Source organism: Raphanus sativus, chromosome 1, assembly GCF_000801105.2.
Source record: "Raphanus sativus cultivar WK10039 chromosome 1, ASM80110v3, whole genome shotgun sequence".
In the NCBI taxonomy this organism is placed as follows: domain Eukaryota; kingdom Viridiplantae; phylum Streptophyta; class Magnoliopsida; order Brassicales; family Brassicaceae; genus Raphanus; species Raphanus sativus.
This window is the reverse complement of record NC_079511.1, coordinates 2,438,435-2,460,309: the sequence shown is the minus strand read 5'-3', so window position 1 is coordinate 2,460,309 and position 21,875 is coordinate 2,438,435. Positions and strand designations below refer to the sequence as shown.

The window sequence follows — 21,875 nt, the reverse complement described above, 5'->3', positions numbered from 1 at the left end:
AGTGAAGCAGAAACGAAGCTGAAGCTATACGGAACAGCTTCATGAATTCGTCGGACACTGAGGAGCCGCCAACTGAGAGACACGGAGTAAACAAGTTAGGGTTAGGAGCCACTCTTTGAGTTGGAACAGAGTCGACAAACGGAGGTTGAGATCCAAAACTACAAGTTGTACGGACAGATCTGAGAAGGGAAAGAATAAAAGAGATGACAGATCCGACTGTTCTGGTGGGTCTGGAGGGATTGGTGGCTCTGGAGGTTCTCACGGTGGTACAGAGAGCAGCGGGAGATGGTGGTGCCACTGCCAGACGAAGCGGTGGCAGCGACGTCACCGGCGAGATCTGAGTTTGGTCGCAAACTCAGTGAAAGAGGATGGAGACATCCATCATTATCATCACCAGTACGTTCTCCATCGTTTTCGTTCATCACCACCATTAAAAAAATAGCTTAAGAAAAAAGTAGTCTTTTATCTTTTTTCTTGGAGACGAAGAAGACGACAAAACATTGTCATGTTTTGTTGTTGTTTTTTTCTAATTCTATGAAAACCTACGATTTTGATATTTGGCAGCGAAAACCCTTTTATTTTTCCTACATATGTGACTTTTTAATTTTCGTTTACTAATTTTTGGGCATAGCATAACTATAATGCTATAATTTTGATATCCACACTTCCAATTACCTTTCCATAGCAGTTACGAAAATTGTGCTATTATAATCTGCTATCAATACACATATTTGTTGTAGTGTGCAAAACTAAAAACTGTATTAATTGATTTGTGAAATTCAAAATATAAAATATTATATGGATCCTCTGCTGACAAGAAAAAAATGGATCCTCTAAAAACTTGAAGGTTACTCTACCAAGACATCATGAAAATATTTTAATCAATCAAATTATCAAATCCGATAAATTGTTTATGTACATACAGTTCGATCGATACTTTGCATTTGGATATGTCCATGAAAAAAATGAAATCACTTTCGAACGTATTTGTGTGTGTTGAAACTTATTTTTATTTGAAGATTCTTTGAACTGATGAATAGTCAATTTCTATTTACTAACACATTTAACACTCCACCTAGGGCTGGGCGTTCGGGTACCCATTCGGGTTTCGGGTTTTCGGGGTTAAAGATTTCAGCCCCATTCGGATATTTTTAAATTTTGGTTCGGGTTCGGTTCGGATCTTTGCGGGTTCGGTTCGTGTTCGGATAACCCATTTAAAATGTTTTTAAATTTTCAAAATCCATTATATACTTTAAATTTTCAAAATATATAAGAGAGATAATATATTACATATAAATTTTCATAACATATATGTTAAAATATCTTAATTTAACATATAAATTGGTTTTCTTTGAATATTTGGATAAAGAATCAATAGATATTTAACTATTTTTGGTGTTTTCAGTATACTTTAGCTATTTAAACATTTACTTTTGACTATTTGCATATATTTTCGAATATTTTGGAAAACTTAAAGATATCTTATATATTTTTAATATTTTTAATATACATCATATATAAAAATAATGTATATATTTAAGTATATAAATTTATTTCGGATACATTCGGGTACCCACAATACTTCGGTTCGGATCGGGTTCGGTTTCGGTTCTTTAAATACCGAAATTTTGAACCCGTTCGGATATTTAATCAATTTCGGTTCGGGTTCGGTGCTACTTTTTCGGATCGGGTTCGGTTCGGTTTTTCGGATTCGGATTTTTTGCCCAGCCCTACTCCCACCCATTCCGAATACGTGGTGAGGACCAGCTCTGTGCTAAAGAGTAAAGACTCAAAGTCAGAGTAAAGACTCAAAGTCAACCAGCCACTCCTTACAATATCTACACATGCCGTATGTGTCACATACCTATATAAATATATAGCTTAGGCTATGTACACATTAGCTGGAGAAACCAATAATTAGTCACATCAATGGAAAAAAAAAGAAGCCCAAGTTCTCAACAAGGACAGTATGGTAAATTCACAACAACGCAAGGACAGTTCGGTAAATTCACAAGAAACTTGGCCTTTGTGATTGAATAAAATAAATAAGGGAACTGAACGGTTAAGAAGTCGTTCTGATTTCGTCTTCCCTTCTCTGTAACGTCGTCTCTCTTCTACAAAAACTCTCAGAGAGAGAGAGAGAGAGAGAGAGAGCAACAGAGACGATAGAGATTCTTCAACTATCTCGCGATCTGTAAACAATCGCTGAAGAATCTCTGGAGATTCAGGTGTTCTTCGACTTTGTCCGAGTCTCGAGCTGATTTACAGCGGACGATGAAGCTCATCATCGTCTAGAGATAGCTACGAAGCTTTTCACTTGCGATTGAGATTAAAAAATGACGACGACGAAGATGAAAGGAGGAGGAGGAGAGCATTCTTCTTCTAGAAGCTTCGCGTCTCGTAAATGGACGTTGTTACTCTGTTTAGGGAGCTTCTGCGTCGGAATGTTCTTCACCGATCGGTATCTTTCCCTTTTTTTTAACTAATTCTTTTTTTTTGATCCTCAGAGAAGTTTCACATGAATGAATCATTGTTTGTTTGTTGCAGGATGTGGAGTGTTCCGGAATCTAGAGACGTCTCTCGTCCATCAGTAACCGAAGCTGAGAGATTAAAGCTCATATCCGAAGGCTGCAATCCTAAATCTGTGAGAGAGTTTTGTTTGATCCAATGCATAATCTCACAACTTTTTTTAATCATCTTATGAGCTGATTTTTAGTTTCCCTATTTTTAGCTTTACCAGAAAGAAGTTAAACGAGATCCTCAGGCTTTGTTTTCACAAGTATCCAGTACTCACAACGCTATACAGTAAGAGTTTTTTTAGTAATAGTTCAACCTTCCAGGAACAACATTGTGATATGGTTAATAACGTTTTTTTTTTGGTGTTACGTGCAGGACATTGGATAAGACCATTTCGAGCTTAGAGATGGAGTTAGCTGCTGCAAGGTCAGTTCAGGAGTCTTTAACAAACGGTGCTCCTGTTTCTGATGATATGGGGAAGAACAAGCAACCGCAGGGGAAGAAGAGACGACGGTACTTGATGGTTGTAGGGATTAATACAGCTTTTAGTAGCCGGAAGAGAAGAGATTCTGTTCGAGCTACGTGGATGCCTCAAGGTTTTTTAAGTTACCAAACTTGCTTGTTTCAGTCGGACTCTTCATAACATGTTTATCTTTTTAGGTGAAAAGAGGAGGAGACTTGAAGAAGACAAGGGGATTATTATCCGGTTTGTCATTGGTCACAGGTGAGAATCTAGATTTACCTTAGAGATTCTGATGCGAGTTTTTTTTTTTTTGTGTATATTGATGTTGTGTGTTCATTGATATTCTATAGTGCCACGGCCGGGGGTATTCTAGACCGAGCCATAGAAGCTGAGGACAGGAAGCATGGAGATTTCTTGAGACTGGTATGTTTCTCATCTTTGCCGTTTAGATGTGCATACTCTTATCTTCATTTTCATTGATATGTTGTTTCTGACAGGACCATGTTGAAGGGTATCTAGAGCTGTCAGGCAAGACCAAGACCTACTTCTCTACAGCCTTTTCAATGTGGGATGCTGATTTCTATGTCAAAGTAGATGATGACGTTCATGTAAACATAGGTAAGTTCTATATGTGGAGACCATTATATATTCATCTGTATCCCATTTCGCTAGTGGAGTCTAATGGTTTTATTGAAATGATCTGCAGCAACTCTTGGAGAAACTCTGGTTAGACACCGGAAGAAACCACGGGTCTATATCGGCTGCATGAAATCTGGTCCTGTTCTCTATCAAAAGTAAAGTTCCCTCCTTCACACCGTTCTTTTCTGTTCTGGTTCTTTCCTTTTGTTAACAAGTCATGTTTGGTTTAATAAATGGAGCAGAGGGGTGAGATACCATGAGCCAGAGTACTGGAAGTTTGGTGAGAATGGGAACAAATACTTCCGTCATGCTACTGGTCAGATATATGCCATTTCAAGAGACTTGGCTTCTTACATATCAATCAATCAGTAAGTTCAAGATGAGATTATTATTATATCCTGTTTTAACTCAAATGTAATCTCTTCCTTCTCTATGTATGTGTTAAAATGTTTCAGGCATGTTCTACACAAGTATGCGAACGAAGATGTTTCCTTAGGAGCTTGGTTTATTGGGATTGATGTTAAACACATTGATGATAGAAGATTATGCTGCGGCACTCCTCCTGGTAAGTCTTGAAAGCTCTTTTCATCTCCTGCCACATTTTCTAGATGATGCTTCAAGAAGTGAGATAAAGTCTTAATCAATGTATAGATTTTGAGAACAACTTTTAGATAAAACGTCAACATCTTTAGTCTTTTGCACCTAACTACCATTATAATCTGCTTTGAACCCTACTAAAAGAGAGATGACTCGTCCCTATCAAAATGTCTCTCTACTGATACAAAGTCTTACCAAGAACCTTAGTGTTTTCAGATTTGATAAAAACATCAAATCTTACTTCCTTGTTTCAAACATATATCACTGTGACGTGTAACATAGCAACACTCTGTAACGATTCTACTAAAACAAATTCTTAAGAATCTAAGTTTCGGTACTGCAGATTGCGAATGGAAAGCACAAGCTGGGAACATATGTGTAGCATCGTTCGACTGGACATGCAGCGGAATCTGCAGATCAGCAGATCGTCTCAAAGAGGTTCATAGACGGTGCAGTGAAGGCGAAAACGCTCTTTGGAGTGCCACCTTTTGACATATAAAAAGACACACGGTTGTTCTGCTCCCAAAAGAAAACAGCCCAAAGATAAAGAGGAAGGTCAAGCAGAGATACAATTCTTTTTGTTTTCTTTGCTTCTTAGTATCATCAAGAGATATGATCCACACTTTACACTTTTTTGTAAACATAGGTACATAGAACTAGAGATAAGTGTGAAAAAAATCTCTGGCAAGAATCATATGATTGGGTTTGTTATTTTCAGATGACTTGGAAATGAAGCATCTGTTACATCAATACAACAAAACTATGCCATGTTTATAACCGCATCTGACCAAGTATCAGATTTTTGAAAATTTCCGTTTATTAGTACTTAGCTTTCGTATCAATAGGATCTTATCCATGAATCATGTTATATAAGCTCAGGCTTGACACATGTAGTAGTGATTGTACTAGTTTTTACTGGATTAACTTATTTTTTCTTAGATATACTAAGAGGCATTGTCATATAGAGCCCATGTTTATCCTTAGGAGCGTGGAATGTGTCACTTAGTAATTCTACCAAATCCAATTAGCTATGTACACGCATTTGATCCCTTAGAAGTTAATTACCTACCAAATCAATTACTACCGGTTATGATTCTCTTGTCTGTATGAAGAATATAATATATGATATTACTATCAGGAATTGCACATATAAAAAAATTCCAGTTTCTGAGATACTTTACCATTTTTATTTGGGAACTCTTAAGGTATTTTTTTCCTATAATGACAGCTCTTAGAATTTTGTACACGTACTCTACATGAAGAGGAGGTTACAAATATTCAACAATAAGAATAAAAAGAGGACAAAAGAGTCTGGGAAGTTAACTAAGTGAAAAAAGGCTATGGCGGAAACAACAAGTTGGATTCCAGTTTGGTTCTCTTTGATAGTGTTGGGATGTCTTTGTAACGACCCGGTTTTTATAAACCAGAATTAAAATTCTGGTTAATTATTTATTTGGGTTAAACAAGCTTAAATCATTAATCATCAATGGTTTAGTAAACCGGGTATACTTATATATTAATTATAAGTATTACTTTCTTCTTAAAACCTAAAATAAAAAGAGAAGCAGCGCAGCCATTCTTCATCACCAGCATCTCTGGCCATCTCCACGTTCTTCTCTCTCTTAGCGGGTTCAACGATCATAATTTACCTTCATCTTCCTGGAGTAAGTAGCTAACTCTTTTCTCTACGTTTCACTGAAAGCGGATCTCCAATCGGATTTGTATTCTAAAAGTTATGTATGTTTTATCAAGGAGTTGTTCTGCATAACACATCTGAGACCAGTATTGAGGAAATTCGGGAATGGATTATCAAATCATGGAATTTTGATGCCAAACTTTCGTGGTAAGTTATAGACTCACAGATCTACCTATAGAAGAAAACGGATCATCATTTGGAATTTTGGTTGTAATGTTATGATTGTTTATTTGGGACTGATCTCTGCAGAACGAATCCACAAACAGTCAACTTCATAAACGTTTTCCCGTTTATCCAGACTGACCTAGAAAACGTGCGAGATACCATTGGAAAGGTCTCGTTCTCAGCTTTCCGAATCATCATTTAGATCGTCAAACCGAGGTACGGTTAAGAAGTTATGATCATTTTGGTTTCGGGTATTAAATCTGTTCAAATCCGAAAAAACCATAAACTTAGTCTTCTATTGGAAACCCTAGTTATATTTTAGGAAAGTTTCTATTTTTGGAAACTTTTAGACCTAAGTCGTTAATCCTCGTATTGCAGTTGACCGCATCTTCCGTTGTTCATCTCGGTCAGTGGCTAAGGTGAGGACTATTCCGTTTAAATCTCAACTAGTTTAGTATTACTATTATGGAAATTTTAGTTTCGAAACATGTTCCGTCTCTGTGAATCGAGTCTGTTTGAGAGTCTTGTTTATTTATTATTAATATTGATTGTTAAACTGGAATAGGATAATAGAGGATTCAACGGTTGAATGAATTGAGTGATGTTAAAACTGTTTTATAAGTATACATATATAATATGGATTGGTTAGCCGGATACAGGGAAGTACTTCTGTATCGGCCTATTTGTGTGGAGATTACGGGGTGTACAGGGAAGTACTTCTGTACCACGTATGAGCTGTGGGAGTATAGGGAAGCACTTCTGTACTACGTAGCAATTGTTTGTGTTGAGATTGCGGGGCGTACAGAGAAGTACTTCTGTACCACGCATGAGCTGCGGGAGTATAGGGAAGCACTTCTATACTACGTAGCACTGTGTATGAGGAGAATGCGGGAGTATAGGGAAGCACTTCTATACCACGCATACTTTTGGTATACATGAATATTTATATATTTATATCCTTATAAGGAAATGCGAGGGTGCATAGAGTAGCATGTACTATCAGCGCATTGGATGTTTTATGTGGTGTATTAGACACCGTGTTTGCTTCATGCTAGAGCTAGGCCTACATGGTAGTAGTGCTATGTACTGGTCAGTGGTTTGCGGTTTAACATCCCATACCTCACTGAGTGACTCCCCTGTTACTCACCCCTCCTTTTTTCCCTCCTTACAGGTGAGACCGACGAGTATGAGATTGATCGGACAACTGGTGTTTCTAGGCGTTTTCATTTGTTTTATTCTCAGACTTATATTTTATTATTTCTGGCGATTATTTCAGTACTTCAGTTACGGAGATTTTATGATTATTTATTATTATTATTTTTATTATTTAATTTGGAGAATGCGGGTGTGACAGTCTTAGTCTGAGATGGTTGGTTAAGAAAGTGAACGTGTGGCTCTATGTGTCCAGCCTCGGGGAGAACAGTCACTATCTGCCACCGGGTGATTTGGGTTGGCCTTTCATTGGCAACATGCCGTCTTTTCTCAGAGCTTTCAAGACCTCTGACCCTGACTCCTTTGCCCGCTCCTTAGTCAAAAGGTAAAATATATTTACATATCTCAAAAAAAAGTGATTATTGGATCCATGTTATAACCTTTGGTTATGATGTGCAGGTATGGACCTAAAGGTGTCTACAAAACACACATGTTCGGGAACCCAAGCATAATAGTGACAACACCAGATACTTGCCGGCGTGTGCTGACGGATGACGATGCGTTCCGGCCAGGTTGGCCAACATCTACGATGGAACTCATTGGAAGGAAGTCGTTCATCGGTATTCCTTACGAAGAACACAAACGCCTCAGGCGTTTGACTGCTGCACCGGTCAACGGCCATGAAGCTCTTTCTCTCTACATACCTTACATCGAAGAGAACGTTATCACCGCCCTAGACAAGTGGAGCAAGATGGGAGAGTTCGAGTTCTTGACTCATCTGCGTAAGCTTACCTTTAGGATCATCATGTACATCTTTCTCAGCACCGAGAGTGAGAACGTCATGGACGCGTTGGAACGAGAGTACACCGCTCTTAACTATGGAGTGAGAGCGATGGCGGTTAATGTTCCTGGCTTTGCTTATCATAGAGCACTCAAGGTATGAATCCAAACTAAACTACCATTTTTTAAAACTTTTCTGAAGATTGTTTGATGATCGTTACTTTTTTGGTTTTTACAGGCGAGGAAGAAACTTGTGGCTGCGTTTCAGTCTATAGTGACTGAGCGCAGAGTTCAAAGGAAGCAGAACAGTTCGTCCAATAAGAAAGATATGCTGGACAATCTCATTGATGTTGAAGATGAAAATGGGAAAACTTTGGATGACGAAGAAATTATTGATGTTCTTCTGATGTATCTTAATGCTGGTCATGAATCATCTGGCCACACCATTATGTGGGCTACTATTTTCCTTCAGGAGCACCCTGAGTTTCTTCAAAGGGCAAAGGTAACTGGAGAGAATGTTTCATTTACTTATCATGTTTTATGTTTTATTTTTCTGGATTAAGTCATTGTAAGTTGTGTTTTGCATATGATAATACTATAGGCCGAACAAGAGATGATCCTGGAGAACAGGCCTAAGGGACAGAAGGAACTTACTCTAAAAGAAACTAGACAAATGGAGTTTTTGTCGCAGGTAAGGTTTTGGTGTTTCATATGAGTCTATTGCAACAGAGATTTTACTGGTGATTTCTTTTTTTTATGTGTTTCTTCACTAGGTTGTTGATGAGACACTTCGAGTCATTACATTCTCACTTACCGCATTTCGGGAGGCAAAGACTGATGTTGAAATGAATGGTTAGTGTATGATGCAAATACAAACACCTTTTTTATATGCACCTAATGTTTTTTGAATTATTCGATTAAACATCCAGGCTATTTGATCCCAAAAGGTTGGAAGGTTTTGACATGGTTTAGGGATGTCCACATGGACCCTGAAGTCTACTCGGATCCAAGAAAGTTTGATCCTTCTAGATGGGATGTAAGTTTAGTTTCCTCATCTTGCGTTGTTGTTCGATCCAAAGGAAGGAAAAAACTAACGTTGTATGGTTGTGTTTTTTTTTTCAGAAGGGGTTTATACCAAAAGCTGGTGCCTTCCTTCCTTTTGGTGCTGGAAGCCATTTATGTCCAGGAAATGATCTCGCTAAGCTCGAGATTTCTATTTTTCTTCATCATTTCCTCCTCAAATATCGGTAACTCTTGCAAAGTTTGAATCTTTTAGAAAAAAAATGTAATTTACTTTCTGTAATATGTTGAAAATAATCATGGATATTGACATATTTTGCAGGGTGAAAAGGAGCAACACAGAGTGTCCAGTGATGTACTTGCCTCACACCAGACCAACTGATAATTGCTTGGCAAGAATCAGTTATCAGTAAAACATGATTCAAATAAGATGCTGTTAGTAAAAGTTCTGCTCATCAGTTAAATTTGTTCGTGGACTCTTTGTCTCTCTTCGGTTTGAAACTGCGCTAGTCTTTTTACTCTGTTCCATGAAACAGAGCTCTTCGTCTCTTTATTTTGTTATTTTATTTAATATTAAAACTCTTTATATTAAGGTGCTTGCTTTAATATTCATTTCATTTTGTAATAAGAGTCATTTTGATATTTTCACACAAATTAAAAAAATTGAAATATAAAGATTTTTATTAGTTAAATCTATTTGACAAATATTATTTGAAATGAGTAAAATTATTTATAAAGTCAATGTACTTTACAATTAATATTAAGATGAAAAATAAATATAATTTATTGATAAACAGAAAATAAATATAATTTACATTTATTTTTAAAATAACATTTATGTAGTAAAAATATTAAAATAAAACTTTTTGAAAAAAACAGTGCTATTTTGAAAGCAATTACTTGCTGACAAAAATTTAATAAATAATTTGGAGGAGAAAAAAGCCCAAACACACAACACACAGACTGACAATACAGTCCACTATCTACTCCCATACAAAGACAGCGAGACAAAATACACAGCTTGGAGTCCTTTGGACATGGACCATTTCATAATATTATCACGACTTTGGTCTAATTATATTTTATTTTTTCCCTTAAATTTTCCCTCAAAAGATAGAAGCTTTACAGATCAGAGGAGGGATCCAATGTCGAGAGATTGATCAATCTCCCCTCTCTGTTCCCTTCCCCAATTTGATTCCTTTTCCTCTAATCAAAGACCAATCCTCTGTTCACAATCCTCTGTTCTGAAAAAAACCTAGAAAAAGGCTGAACCTTTATTGGAGAAATGGCGACGAGAGGAAGCAGATCGGAGAAAGTCAAGCGCATATTCCAGCAATTCGACGTGAACCGCGACGGAGGTCTCAACCGCGAGGAGATGGCGGCGCTCGTCGTGGCCGTGAACCCTAGGGTCAAATTCAGCGACGAGCAGATCAACGCGATCCTCGACGAGGTCTTCCGGACCTACGCCGAGTTCATCGATCCCGCCACCAAGAGCCTGACCTACGACGGTCTCCTCCGCACCTACGACGACGGCGCCGGAGACGTCGACAGAGACTTCGACGCTTTGGGGCTCGAGCTCAACGCCGCCGACGAGGCGGCTGCCGCGGCGGGGGCAACGACCAGAGGAGTCTCCGAGGCTTCGTCCTCTTCGATTGCCGCCGACGAGAGAGCCGTCGAGGCGCAGAGGAAACAGAGGACCGCCGCTTGGGCGGTTTCTCCTAACCACGGGATCGTGTTTGATGACACGTGGAAGTTAGTTGACGATTTGGAGATTTTAGTCAAAAGATTGAAGTCGAAGCAGGAGAAAGTGAACAGTAACAACAACAGTAACAACGGCAACAACAATGTTGATGCGTTTTCGGATGCGGGATGGTCTAGAGAGTTAGGTCCATCCACGGAGCTCTCCGATAAAAGAATCTACTGGGAGGAGTCGAGTCACGATTACAACGTGTTCGTGAAGGAGCTGGGAGTGTTGAGAAGCAGAGCAGACGGAGCTAGGTCCAGAGAGGAAGCCTTCGACGGACACATGGCGATCGGCAGGGTACTTTACGAGCACCAGCTGTTTAAAGAAGCGCTCGTCAGCTTTAAGAGAGCTTGCGAGCTCCAGCCGACTGACGTGAGACCTCATTTCAAAGCTGGGAACTGTCTCTACGTTTTGGGGAAATGCAAAGAGTCGAAAGACGAGTTCTTGCTAGCCTTGGAAGCTGCTGAGTCGGGTGGGAACCAGTGGGCTTACTTGCTTCCTCAGATATATGTTAACCTCGGCATCTCTCTGGAAGGTGAAGGTATGGTTTTGAGTGCTTGTGAGTATTATAGAGAAGCTGCGATTCTTTGCCCCACGCATTATAGAGCGTTGAAGCTATTAGGCAGCGCGTTGTTCGGTGTTGGAGAGTATAGAGCGGCGGTTAAGGCGTTAGAGGAAGCTATATACTTGAAGCCGGACTACGCCGACGCTCATTGTGATTTAGCTTCTTCGTTGCATTCGATGGGGGAAGATGAGAGAGCTATAGAGGTTTTCCAGAGGGCGATAGACTTGAAGCCAGGACACGTGGATGCGTTGTATAACCTCGGCGGGCTTTACATGGATTTAGGTAGGTTTCAGAGAGCTTCCGAGATGTACGCTAGGGTGTTGGCTGTGTGGCCTAACCATTGGCGTGCTCAGCTCAACAAGGCCGTGTCTCTTCTAGGTGCTGGAGAGACGGAAGAAGCTAAACGGGCTCTTAAGGAGGCACTGAAGCTGACGAACCGTGTTGAGCTGCACGACGCGGTTTCTCATCTGAAGCATTTGCAGAAGAAGAAAGGTAAGAAGAATGGTAGTGGTAGTGGTAATGGAGGAGGTGGAGAAGGTTCTTTTGTCGTCGTGGAGGCTTCCAAGTTCAAGACCGTTGGTGAGAAGACGACTCTGAGACCGGACTTAGCCACTGCTCTTCAGGTCAGAGCCTTTCAGAAGGTGACTAGGCTCGGGAAATGCGACGTGGAGGCTGTGAGGAAGGAGATGAGAGACAACGACGTCCCTGTGTCCTACTCAGGAAGCGGCGGGCCGACGAAATCGATCAGGAAACCGAATCTTGAGGAGATCCTCAGGCGTCTGCTTAGTTCATTGAAGCCTGAGACGTTCCAAGGAGCTATCAAAGCCATCAACGAGAGGATCCTCTCGGTTCTTGATGATTCAGGGTCTGGAAGAGTAGACATGGGTATGTTCTACGCGGTGATCGCTCCCTTATGCGGTGGACACTCAGACAAACGCAAGAGAGTTGCTTTCGAGGCGCTTCTCTGGAGACCGGTCAACGAAGGAAGCTCGCAGATCACTAAAACCGACGCGGACAAGTACATCAAGCTGCTGAGAGCTATCTACATTCCGTCCCACGGGATGAGCGAGATGCTGGAAGTTCACGGAGAAGAAGAAGGAGCTGGTTCCTCCGTGACGGTAACGTTTAATCAGTTTCTAGCCATGTTCGAGGATCCTGACTGGGGGTTTGGTATCATGTCCACGATACTTAAGCTGGAGGGGAACGATAGGAACCGGCATGGGAACCATGTGTGTTCGGTTTGTCGGTATCCGATCATTGGGTCTCGGTTTAAGGAAGTGAAAGCCCGGTTTAGTTTGTGTAACCAGTGTTACAGCGAAGGGAAGGTTCCGCCTTCGTTTAAACAGGAGGAGTACAGGTTCAGAGAGTATGGGAGTGAAGCTGAAGCTATGAAAGCTAAGTGTGTTTGTTTCTCAGGGCAGTCTCATAAGAAACCGATAGCTGCTTGAAAAAAAAGAAAACTAACTCTTTATCACGTTTTTTATTCGAATCTTTTGTAACTTTTTTATTTATTTATTAGAACTTTTGTGTGCATAGTTTGGAACTTTGGAAGTGTATGATGATGTTGAGAGTGTGCAAGAGATTACAACATTTTATCTGATATTCTCGTTATGCAGTAATAGTCAGGTGCGATGTCAAAAAATAAATAAAAATAGTTCAGGTGATTGGACGACGTATAGGAAGATGACGCGTGTGGTTTTGTGCTTCCCGCGTTATTGACAGTTACACTGTTAACAGACCTATGCTCTATTGAAGGCTAAGAGACATCTTTTGCTTCTCTTATAACTTTCCCCCGCTCTACATTCTCAGCGCTGCGACGATTTTGATAAACCCTAACTCCTCAATCGCCTTTCGTCCAATTCTGGGTGGCGATGGAGGCGATTCCTCCATCCAACGAAGGTAATCAAATCAGTCCGATGAATCTTTCTCTCATGGTGGAGTCTGTGTTTCGGTGCGATCTTGGGATCAGATTACAGATTTTAGATTGAAAATTTTCAGTTTCTTTTCGCAGAGGTGACTTTTAATTTGCGTGTTGCAACTCTAAATAGTGTTGTTATCTTTGATTGATTGTTCATCTGAAAATAGTTGACAACATGGAGGAAGACGTTGACGACGAAGCTTCTTCTGATGGAGATTCAGTCGACTCTGAGTTTCAAGGTATGTTTTCGTTGCTGAAGATTGTATAGTATCTTCTTCTTCTTCTTTTACGAGTTCTTTGGTTTCAACGTGTTATTGATAAGCAGTTTCTTTGTTAGAGATAGATAGCGTCTGTCTTTGCTGTGTATCATACAAACATTATTGTTAATTCATTCTTGGGTACACCTGCTTATTGTTATCATGTAAGATCTTAGTCCTGAAAACAGTTGCTGATGATATTCATTATGTGAACATAGCCGAGGAGGAGAAGGAGAAGGAGCTCCTTCCCCTGATCCAGTTCCTGCCCCTGCCAAATCCTGTCCCTGTCCCTGTTGATGACCCTGCTCCTGCACCTGTGCCTGTGCTGCCAAAGGGCACTAAAAGAAAAGCCTCCAGAGAGAAAGGCAAGCTGTTGTGGGAGATCTGGGAACAAGAAGATCAGAAATTGGTTGATGAACATAAGACAGAGGATGGAGATTTGGATCATCTGAATAATGTGATCACTGTAACTGCCGAGCCGCCTCCTGATTTGATCATGCCACTGTTAAGGTACCAAAAGGAGTTTTTAGCGTGGGCGATAAAACAGGAACAGTCAGTTGTTGCAGGAGGCATTCTCGCAGATGAGATGGGGATGGGGAAAACCATACAAGCCATCTCTCTTGTTCTTGCCAGACGTGAAGCTGCCAGGGCTCTGTTTAGAGAAGCAGTGGGGTGCACCCTTGTAATTTGTCCGCTTGCTGCTCTTTCTCACTGGTCAGATGAGATTGAGCGGTATACATCCCCCGGTAGCACCAAGGTCCTTGTATACCATGGGCCTAAGAGAGACAAGAATGCTGAAGAGTTCAAGAAGTACGACTTTGTATTGACAACTTATCCTACCGTTGAGAGTGAATACAGGGGATGCATCGTGTCGCTCAAGGAGCAGTGTGAATATTGCAACAAGTGGTTTTATCCTGCGAAGCTTGTTAACCACAAAAGTTATTATTGTGGGCCTTCGGCTGTGGAAACGAGTAAACAATCTAAGCAAAAGAAGAAGAAGATCCCTGACGCAGGGAAGAAGTCTATTTTGCACTCTATTAAGTGGAATCGGATCATCTTGGATGAGGTCTATACAATATCTTTTTACAGTACCATTGAAAAAGGCTTGATTTATGGATCTGATATTGGTTCTTTATGCCAGGCTCATATCATCAAAGAAAGACATAGGAACACTGCGAAAGCTGTTTTTGCTTTGAAGGCTTTCTATAGATGGGCTTTGAGCGGTACACCTCTCCAGAGTAATGTTGGAGATCTTTACTCCCTGGTTAGTTAAATCTTTGCTCAAGTTTATCTGTAGCACGTAAATATTATCGCTGATTCTACTATTTTGTTTTCCTCAGATTCGCTTCCTGCAGATTCGTCCATACTCGTATTACTTTTGCAAGGACTGTGACTGTAGAATTCTTGATTACACGTAATTTTTTTTATACCACATTTGATTCTAGCTATTCTATTCCTCCTTTCTCTTCTGTTTCATAGATCTCCTTTTGTCTGCTGATTTTTGATTGCAGTTCGCATGTAAGCTGTAGCAACTGCACTCATAATGCAGTCCGACATTTCTGTTGGTGGAACAAAGTAACTTTGAGTTGCTACTTTCTTTATATATACCAATTTTTTATAAAGCATGATTACCATTTTATACTGTTCCTCCTAACCTTCTGGTTATTGCTATCTTCAATCTTGCTAGAATGTGGCCAAAATTTACGGAAACGTGGAGCGGGAAAAGCGAGCCATGATATTACTTAAGCACAGAGTTCTGAAAGACATCTTCCTAAGACGTACTAAATTGGGCCGTACAGCTGATCTTTCCCTTCCTCCTAGAGTCGTATGTTCCGTTGTCTCCCCTGTCTGATGTTAAATGAAACTCGGCGTGGTTGCTTCCTTGCTTGATCGTAACACGTAGATTTTACTTTCTTGTAGATCACTCTGAGGCGGGATGCACTAGATATAAAAGAGTCTGATTACTATGAATCACTATACAAAGACATTAAAGCGCAATTTAATACGTTAAGTACCTTCTATTCTACTGTCTTTTGCTCCTTGGCTCGTGTAACATGATTTTATTATTTAACTGTGCCGTGTGCCTTTCTGTTTGCAGGTACGTTGAGGCTGGGACATTAATGAAAAACTATACAAATGTATTTGTTCTTCTCATTCGTCTGAGACAGGTATCTGGCATATACAGTTTTCTGGTTCAACTAACCAGCCAAATACACCTTCTGGATGATATATAGATTGAAGGTTTATGATGTATTTTCTCCGCAATTTTTGCAGGCTGCTGATCATCCATACCTTGTGGTGTATTCACAATCTCGTGGTGCTGATGCTAACTTGAATGATGAGCACAAAATGGAGCACGAATGCGGTCTCTGCCACCAACCGGCTGAGGACAACGTTGTAAGTGTATCAATTTTCTCAATCTATTGCTATCTTGCTGCATCTGGACTCTGGTTTCTTTTTACATTTTGATCAGGAGTCAGTTCACAAAAAAAGGGCCAGGAGTCTATCAGATTTGTATTACTGGACGAACCTTTTCGATTAATATTTTGTTTCGTTTTTTAACTGTGAAGGTGACTTCTTGTGGACATGAGTTCTGTAAAGCTTGTTTGATTGATTTCTCTGCATCCCTGGGAAGCTTCAGCTGCCCGACATGCTTGGAACTACCGACTATGGATTGGACTACCGACGCTGACACAGAGCAACAGGCGGAAAGCAAGACAACGCCAAAAGGATTTAGAGCCTCAAGCATCTTAAATCTGATAAAGCTCGATGATTTTCAGACAAGTACAAAGATAGAGGCTTTGGTAGGTGCTCTTGAATATTTACAGCTTCAACTATTCCTGTTAAGTTTCGATGGCATTTTGAGCCATTTCCTTGTTTTCTTTAACCATGTCGTCGTGGTCATGTTTGTACGCAGAGGGAAGAAATCAGATTCATGGTTGAAAGAGATGGGTCTGCCAAAGCAATAGTTTTCAGCCAGTTCATATCCTTTTTGGATCTGATAAACTACGCCCTTGGGAAGGTAAATATCACAACTATTAGTTAACATTTGTTTTTAAAACAGAATGAAACACTGTTTTGTTTGCTTTTGCAACACAGTGTGGGGTTAGTTGCGTCCAACTAGTGGGAACAATGTCCAAGGCAGCTAGAGATATTGCCATCAATAAATTCAGAGAAGATCCAGATTGCAAAATTTTCTTGATGAGTTTGCAAGCGGGAGGGGTTGCTCTCAACTTAACAGTCGCTTCACATGTAAGTGCCCTAGTTAACAAGTATTGGATGGAGCGATGGATGCGTTCAAAAAACATGCTCTAGCATTTGGTTGTTTGTGGGGGAAAAACTCTGTAGGTGTTCATGATGGATCCGTGCTGGAACCCAGCGGTTGAGAGGCAAGCACAGGACAGGATACATAGGATCGGACAGTACAAGCCAATCAGGTTACACTTTTGTTCTCCTTGGATCTCTATATTGGTGTGTACCGTAAGAATAATCTTTGGATACATGTCTTACAGGATTGTGAAATTCATAATAGAGAACACAGTGGAGGAAAGGATTCTGAAGCTTCAAAAGGACAAGGAACTTTTGTTTGATGGTTCTCAGGGGGGCATAGGAACTTGGACAGCAGAAGATATTAGGTTTCTGTTTACCACCTAACTGAATCTATCAGAATACAAACGTTTTTGTATATGTATGATCATAAGACATTTGATGATGACGCACTCATCTATGAGTTGATAACTCTCTTGCAAGAGATTACAACATTTCTCTGATGAAATCAAGGTTAAGTGTGTCCTTAACAATGAGAAACAAACCGAGAAATATCACAAGCAAGATTCCAGACGACATGATCCCTTGTTCAACCTCTAACGGTAGCTTCCTCCCACCTCTAGCCGCTTCCAACAAGATCAAAGCCAAAGTTCCACCATCTAGAGCCGGTAACGGCAACAGGTTGACCACAGCAAGGTTTAGATTCAGCAATGCCGCAAACTGGTAAAGCCCGTCCGCGTTTGATTTCGCTACTTCAGCTCCTACCGCAATGATGGCAACAGGACCAGCGACTTGACTAGCGGTTTGAGAGAAGTTGAGAAAAGTCTTTTTCAAACTGTCCAAAACATTGTAAGAGAGACCAAAGAACTCTCTTCCTACGAAACTAAAAGTCTCTGTTACGTTCTTCGGTTTCACCTTTGAGAATCTCACGTTCGGTGATAGCTGAACACCGAGTCTCCCCGTCCCGTCGAAACTCTTATCAGGCGTGATCATGATTTCGAAATCTTCTTTACCTCTCTGAACCCTGAGCAACACACTGTGATTCGGATTGCTCTTCACCACGTCAGCAACCTTGGAAACGGAGTCAGAACCGTAGCTGGAGAGCTCACTGCCATCAACGGCTAAGATAACGTCTCCAGGAAGCAATCCATCACGAGAAGCAGCAGAGGAAGACTTAACGTCAGGAACAAGGACTCCCGGAAACGCTTCTTGAACAGGTAAGCCAACGAACACGACTTGAGCAAAGATTATAGCGTAAGCGAAGATCACGTTAGCGACGATTCCAGCTGAGACCACAATCACTCTGTCCCAAATCGGTCGGTTCTTGAGGAGGTTCTTGTCGTCCAGAGGGATTCCACTGTTCGGATCGTTGTCGGGAAAGCCGACAAACCCGCCTAGAGGAAACGCTCTAAGAGAGTACTCGACGTTGTTGGAGTTGAACTTAGCTAGAATCGGACCGAACCCTATCGCGAACTTGCTTATATGGATACCTTGGAGATAAGCGGCTAAGAAGTGTCCTGTCTCGTGGACGACGATGATCGCTGTGAGAACACCTGAAGCTTCGAGGACTGACTCGAAGCTTCCGATGTCGAATCCAGCGAGAGCTCGTGGTTTGTAACTGATCCTTTCACCATAGAATGAGTTTCTTTTTTTATTGAACAAAGCTCTGTTTTTGGTGTAGTAGAGGCTGTGGTTTGAGAAAGTGGAGGAAAGGTGAGATTTTGGGAGATGGTGGGTTTTGGATTGGTTGTTTAGATTGGAGAGGAATTGAGGTATTCGATGAGAGATTGGAGAAGATGAGATGTTTAATAGCATGGCTTCTTCGTGAGGTTTGGAGATTTGAGTGTGTAAGGAGAAGAGGAACTATAGAAGCCATTGAAAAACAGAGGAGATAAAGAAAACACATGTGTGTGTGCTCTGTCTCTTGTATGTGGATGGGATTGAAGACACAACTACAACTCGTTCTTATTTGTTTTTTTCGGTAACAAAATTAAAAAAAAAATTAGTTGGAGAACCTTATGGGCTTTTGAGCTTGTGCAAACCTTTGTGATCTCTTATGGGCTCATTTAGTCCAGATTTGAGCCTCAGGCCCAGTTGGTTTTCTTTGATCTAATCATGGTGATTACTTTGATTTTATTAGAAAAAAATGGACTCAGAATTTGGAGTTCTGAAATCAAGAATCTCTCTATTTTAGAGCATTTTAATGTCATTTAGAAAAAAATCAGAATATCAAAATTAAGGTCAATCTCACTCTATTAAAGTGAATTTCTGAAGTAATGAACAAAAATACAAACACTATTTCATTTACGGAATAAATTTATGTTAATTCTATTATGGAATGAAAATGAAATAAGATTAGAGTTTTTCTTACTTCATATTTCATTTTAAAATTAAATCGACATTTTTAAGTTTTGGTTAATTGAATTATCCCATTTATTTTGGCTCCTGGATGGACCAAAGCTCAATCTAATCGTCCAAGTTGGATCATCCGCAAATTAATCTTTCCTTTTCGCCGACATACGACAAATATTTTGTTAATACTGTTTTCTTCAAAACTAGCTACTTACTACAGTATATGAAAGAAGAAAACAAAAACATGGAATAGAAAAGTCATGAACAAAACAACGGCCATTATATTTTTCTTTACCTAATTATACTTGTGGAACATGATTGTATTTTAGGTGTTTAATTAACAAAACTGATTGTCGACCTCTCATCCTCTAGTTAGGTCGCCCTTTCAAATACTTTCTTGTTAAAATTTATTGGTTTCTTTCTGTAATTTTATAAGAAAATGCTTTAGTTAACGAGATATCTATTTTTTAATCCACACTTTATTGCTCTTCTCCAATACTTAGACGAAAAGGAGACCAGGTTCAACGAACCTGTAACTTTAAAGTCTGCATAATCCTTTTTTCTATTTTCTGTATGGCTGTCGCCATGATTTTCCGACGTAAGCATGCTTAGAAAGACGAAATATAATTATATATACAGTCCTATTTCATTTTCGAAAAGAACTAATTAAAAAAGAAAGCAGTACATAGCTTTCCATCTACTTTCTTGCAATTAAAATATAAGTTGGTGAGAGTTTTCTTTTTATAAGTCCTAACGTATCACCATATAATGCATATATATGGTTTGAGAAGGGAGTTAAAGAGAGAGAAATGATCCCTATGCCTTCTCCGGAGACTCATCATCACTTTATTTTCGATCGTATGTCTCCCGTTTCATCTATAACTTTCTTCATTTAAACGATCTGGTTGTTACCATTTTATAGTTCCATAACTTCGATATCTACTTTATATGTGTATTATAGATATACATCTGCAGCATAGTATTAATACATTTTTTTGTTGGACATCATCAATCAGGATCGAAGGACGTTGAAGAACAAGTGAAGCGCATAGATCAACAGCTTATACATGCTGGCAAATGATTGATGGAGATCAGAGAATTATCAATCTGGATTTACTAGTTGATGCATGGTATTTGGGTTGGGTTTGAGTATGATGACATCTCTTTTCTCTTAAGGTTGCTTTGAAGAAAAGGATGGGAGATGCCCATGCCTTGAGTCTGGAGGCAAGTAAACGATCACCAGTTCCCCCTTTCAAAACTTCAATCTCTTCGTCGTTAAACACGAGAGTACTATTACATGAATCCATCTTTTATTTTTTACACAAAAACTCAGGAATTTCTTTCATCGTTTATGTATGAATTCACTATCTGTAGTGTATAGCTAGGGAATCCCAGAAAAGATAGAAAGAAAAGCATCTAGGCAAAAGATTAATTATATCGTTTTTTGCATGTTTTAACAGAAACCCATGTTCAGATCAACTGTGTACGTATATGTTGATATATGTGATACATCTGTGTATGTTTCTATGCATCAGTTGCAAATTATAATGTTTAGGATAGTCACATTGTGTTAAATTCTTCTGAAGCCGCTGATATTTTATATCACAAATCATTGGATATCAATATGTCTAATGTTAAAAAAAAAGTTCTAATGTAATGTTCACAAGGTTTACCCTTGTAAACGTACTTATAGAAAATTCATGAAATCGCTCTTTCATGTTAAACTTTGGGTTCATAGATGAAATCTCAAACAAAGTGAGATATCTGGAAATCAAATCCAGAAGCTGATCCACGGCATGGTAGCATCAAGATCAACGTTTTTCTATAATGGGTTTGTCATAGTTGTTGGCATATTTTTTTTTTTTTTAAGTACCAAAAAAAAAGTTGTTGGCATCATGCTTCAACCGCTTGTATCATTTTTTTCCAATGCTGACTCTTGAAACTTGTATAATTCTTAAGGACCTTAATAATACACAAATGGAATAAAATCTCAGGGTCACTTCTATAATGGTTTTTTGTAGGGGTAGGCATTTCGGTTTAGTTTCGGGTTCGGTTTGGGTTCGGTTTGGTTTGGGTAATTTGGGTTTTATAAAACTCAAACCAATTAAAACCAAAGTAGCTTTGGTTTGGGTTCGGTTTGGATTTAATTCGGTTCGGTTTAGTTCGGTTTGGTTTAGATTTAGTTCGGTTTACATTATTATGGTCTAGTTTGGTTCGATGTAGTTCGGGTTGATTATAAAATATGAAGGCATCAGTTGTATAATTTTATTAAAAAATAATCAACTCATAAACGATAGAGTGAGAATATAAAAACTTATGGTATATGATTTTATATATAATAGTATTATTTGAATCGTATTTATAATTTTTTTTAAAGATATGGAAATTATGAAAAAATGAAAAACAAAACTTTAACTAAAATTTACAATATGTTAATACATATATATATATCATATATATTTTTACTATATATATATTGGATTATCGGTTTGGTTCGGTTTGGTTCGGTTTAAACCCAAACCAATCCAAACCGTTCGGGTTGAGTAAAACATAAACCAATTGGGTTACATAAAGAGCACGGTTTGGTTTGGTTCGGTTTAACTTCGGTTTGGTTGGTTCGGTTCGGTTCGGTTTGGGTTTTTTGCCCACCCCTAGTTTTTTGTTTTTGTTTAAAAAAAAAACCATTATAGAAGTGACCCTTTTTCTCGCCATGGACATTCCTGAAGTAACATCGACAAAGCCC

General features: G+C 39.4%; 5 protein-coding genes across 9 annotated transcripts; 4 read left to right on the top strand and 1 right to left on the bottom strand.

Moving 5' to 3' along the window:
- The first annotated feature begins 2,066 nt into the window (after positions 1-2,066).
- Positions 2,067-5,045, top strand: LOC130508626 (probable beta-1,3-galactosyltransferase 2). Its single transcript, XM_057004224.1, has 11 exons — positions 2,067-2,461; positions 2,548-2,644; positions 2,732-2,805; positions 2,893-3,113; positions 3,178-3,241; positions 3,331-3,403; positions 3,478-3,598; positions 3,687-3,774; positions 3,862-3,987; positions 4,075-4,184; positions 4,560-5,045. Exons 1-11 carry the CDS (start codon positions 2,337-2,339, stop codon positions 4,706-4,708), a joined length of 1,248 nt encoding a protein of 415 aa, XP_056860204.1. The 5' UTR covers positions 2,067-2,336; the 3' UTR covers positions 4,709-5,045.
- A 630-nt stretch (positions 5,046-5,675) lies between these two features.
- LOC108842714 (ent-kaurenoic acid oxidase 1) lies at positions 5,676-9,715 on the top strand. Of its 5 annotated transcripts, none has more exons than XM_057004211.1 (12): positions 5,676-5,880; positions 5,972-6,059; positions 6,162-6,293; positions 6,456-6,496; positions 7,249-7,614; positions 7,689-8,166; positions 8,248-8,511; positions 8,611-8,700; positions 8,783-8,861; positions 8,939-9,045; positions 9,132-9,256; positions 9,352-9,715. In XM_057004211.1, exons 5-12 carry the CDS (start codon positions 7,547-7,549, stop codon positions 9,440-9,442), a joined length of 1,302 nt encoding a protein of 433 aa, XP_056860191.1. In that variant the 5' UTR covers positions 5,676-5,880; positions 5,972-6,059; positions 6,162-6,293; positions 6,456-6,496; positions 7,249-7,546; the 3' UTR covers positions 9,443-9,715. The 5 variants fall into 5 exon arrangements, with proteins under 5 accessions (XP_056860191.1, XP_056860192.1, XP_018471215.2 ...); XM_057004212.1 differs by having other exon boundaries at positions 5,969-6,059; positions 7,486-7,614; XM_018615713.2 differs by having other exon boundaries at positions 5,969-6,059; positions 7,432-7,614.
- Positions 9,716-10,065: 350 nt separating this feature from the next.
- On the top strand, positions 10,066-12,938 carry LOC108861551 (uncharacterized TPR repeat-containing protein At1g05150). The gene has a single exon (XM_018635447.2). The coding sequence runs from the start codon at positions 10,315-10,317 to the stop codon at positions 12,784-12,786; it is 2,472 nt and encodes an 823-aa protein (XP_018490949.1). The 5' UTR covers positions 10,066-10,314; the 3' UTR covers positions 12,787-12,938.
- Positions 12,939-13,080: 142 nt separating this feature from the next.
- LOC130508613 (ATP-dependent helicase rhp16-like) lies at positions 13,081-17,305 on the top strand. Its single transcript, XM_057004199.1, has 15 exons — positions 13,081-13,237; positions 13,424-13,495; positions 13,732-14,579; positions 14,655-14,777; positions 14,854-14,927; positions 15,025-15,088; positions 15,201-15,338; positions 15,434-15,519; positions 15,612-15,681; positions 15,788-15,910; positions 16,084-16,317; positions 16,431-16,535; positions 16,613-16,765; positions 16,862-16,950; positions 17,026-17,305. Exons 1-15 carry the CDS (start codon positions 13,210-13,212, stop codon positions 17,165-17,167), a joined length of 2,349 nt encoding a protein of 782 aa, XP_056860179.1. The 5' UTR covers positions 13,081-13,209; the 3' UTR covers positions 17,168-17,305.
- Positions 17,181-18,720, bottom strand: LOC108836797 (probable membrane metalloprotease ARASP2, chloroplastic). Its single transcript, XM_018609903.2, has one exon. It carries the CDS (start codon positions 18,593-18,595, stop codon positions 17,267-17,269), a length of 1,329 nt encoding a protein of 442 aa, XP_018465405.2. The 5' UTR covers positions 18,596-18,720; the 3' UTR covers positions 17,181-17,266.
- Between the last annotated feature and the right edge of the window lie 3,155 nt (positions 18,721-21,875).

Coding starts and splice junctions, on each gene's coding strand:
- LOC130508626 (XM_057004224.1), top strand. CDS start 2,337: ATGACGACGACGAAGATGAAAGGAGGAGGAGGAGAGCATTCTTCTTCT. Junction 3,242..3,330: donor CGGTTTGTCATTGGTCACAG/GTGAGAATCTAG, acceptor GATATTCTATAG/TGCCACGGCCGGGGGTATTC. Junction 3,404..3,477: donor ATGGAGATTTCTTGAGACTG/GTATGTTTCTCA, acceptor TGTTTCTGACAG/GACCATGTTGAAGGGTATCT.
- LOC108842714 (XM_057004211.1), top strand. CDS start 7,547: ATGCCGTCTTTTCTCAGAGCTTTCAAGACCTCTGACCCTGACTCCTTT. Junction 7,615..7,688: donor GCCCGCTCCTTAGTCAAAAG/GTAAAATATATT, acceptor TATGATGTGCAG/GTATGGACCTAAAGGTGTCT. Junction 9,257..9,351: donor CATTTCCTCCTCAAATATCG/GTAACTCTTGCA, acceptor CATATTTTGCAG/GGTGAAAAGGAGCAACACAG.
- LOC108861551 (XM_018635447.2), top strand. CDS start 10,315: ATGGCGACGAGAGGAAGCAGATCGGAGAAAGTCAAGCGCATATTCCAG.
- LOC130508613 (XM_057004199.1), top strand. CDS start 13,210: ATGGAGGCGATTCCTCCATCCAACGAAG. Junction 14,580..14,654: donor ATCGGATCATCTTGGATGAG/GTCTATACAATA, acceptor TCTTTATGCCAG/GCTCATATCATCAAAGAAAG. Junction 16,318..16,430: donor GTACAAAGATAGAGGCTTTG/GTAGGTGCTCTT, acceptor GTTTGTACGCAG/AGGGAAGAAATCAGATTCAT.
- LOC108836797 (XM_018609903.2), bottom strand. CDS start 18,595: ATGCTATTAAACATCTCATCTTCTCCAATCTCTCATCGAATACCTCAA.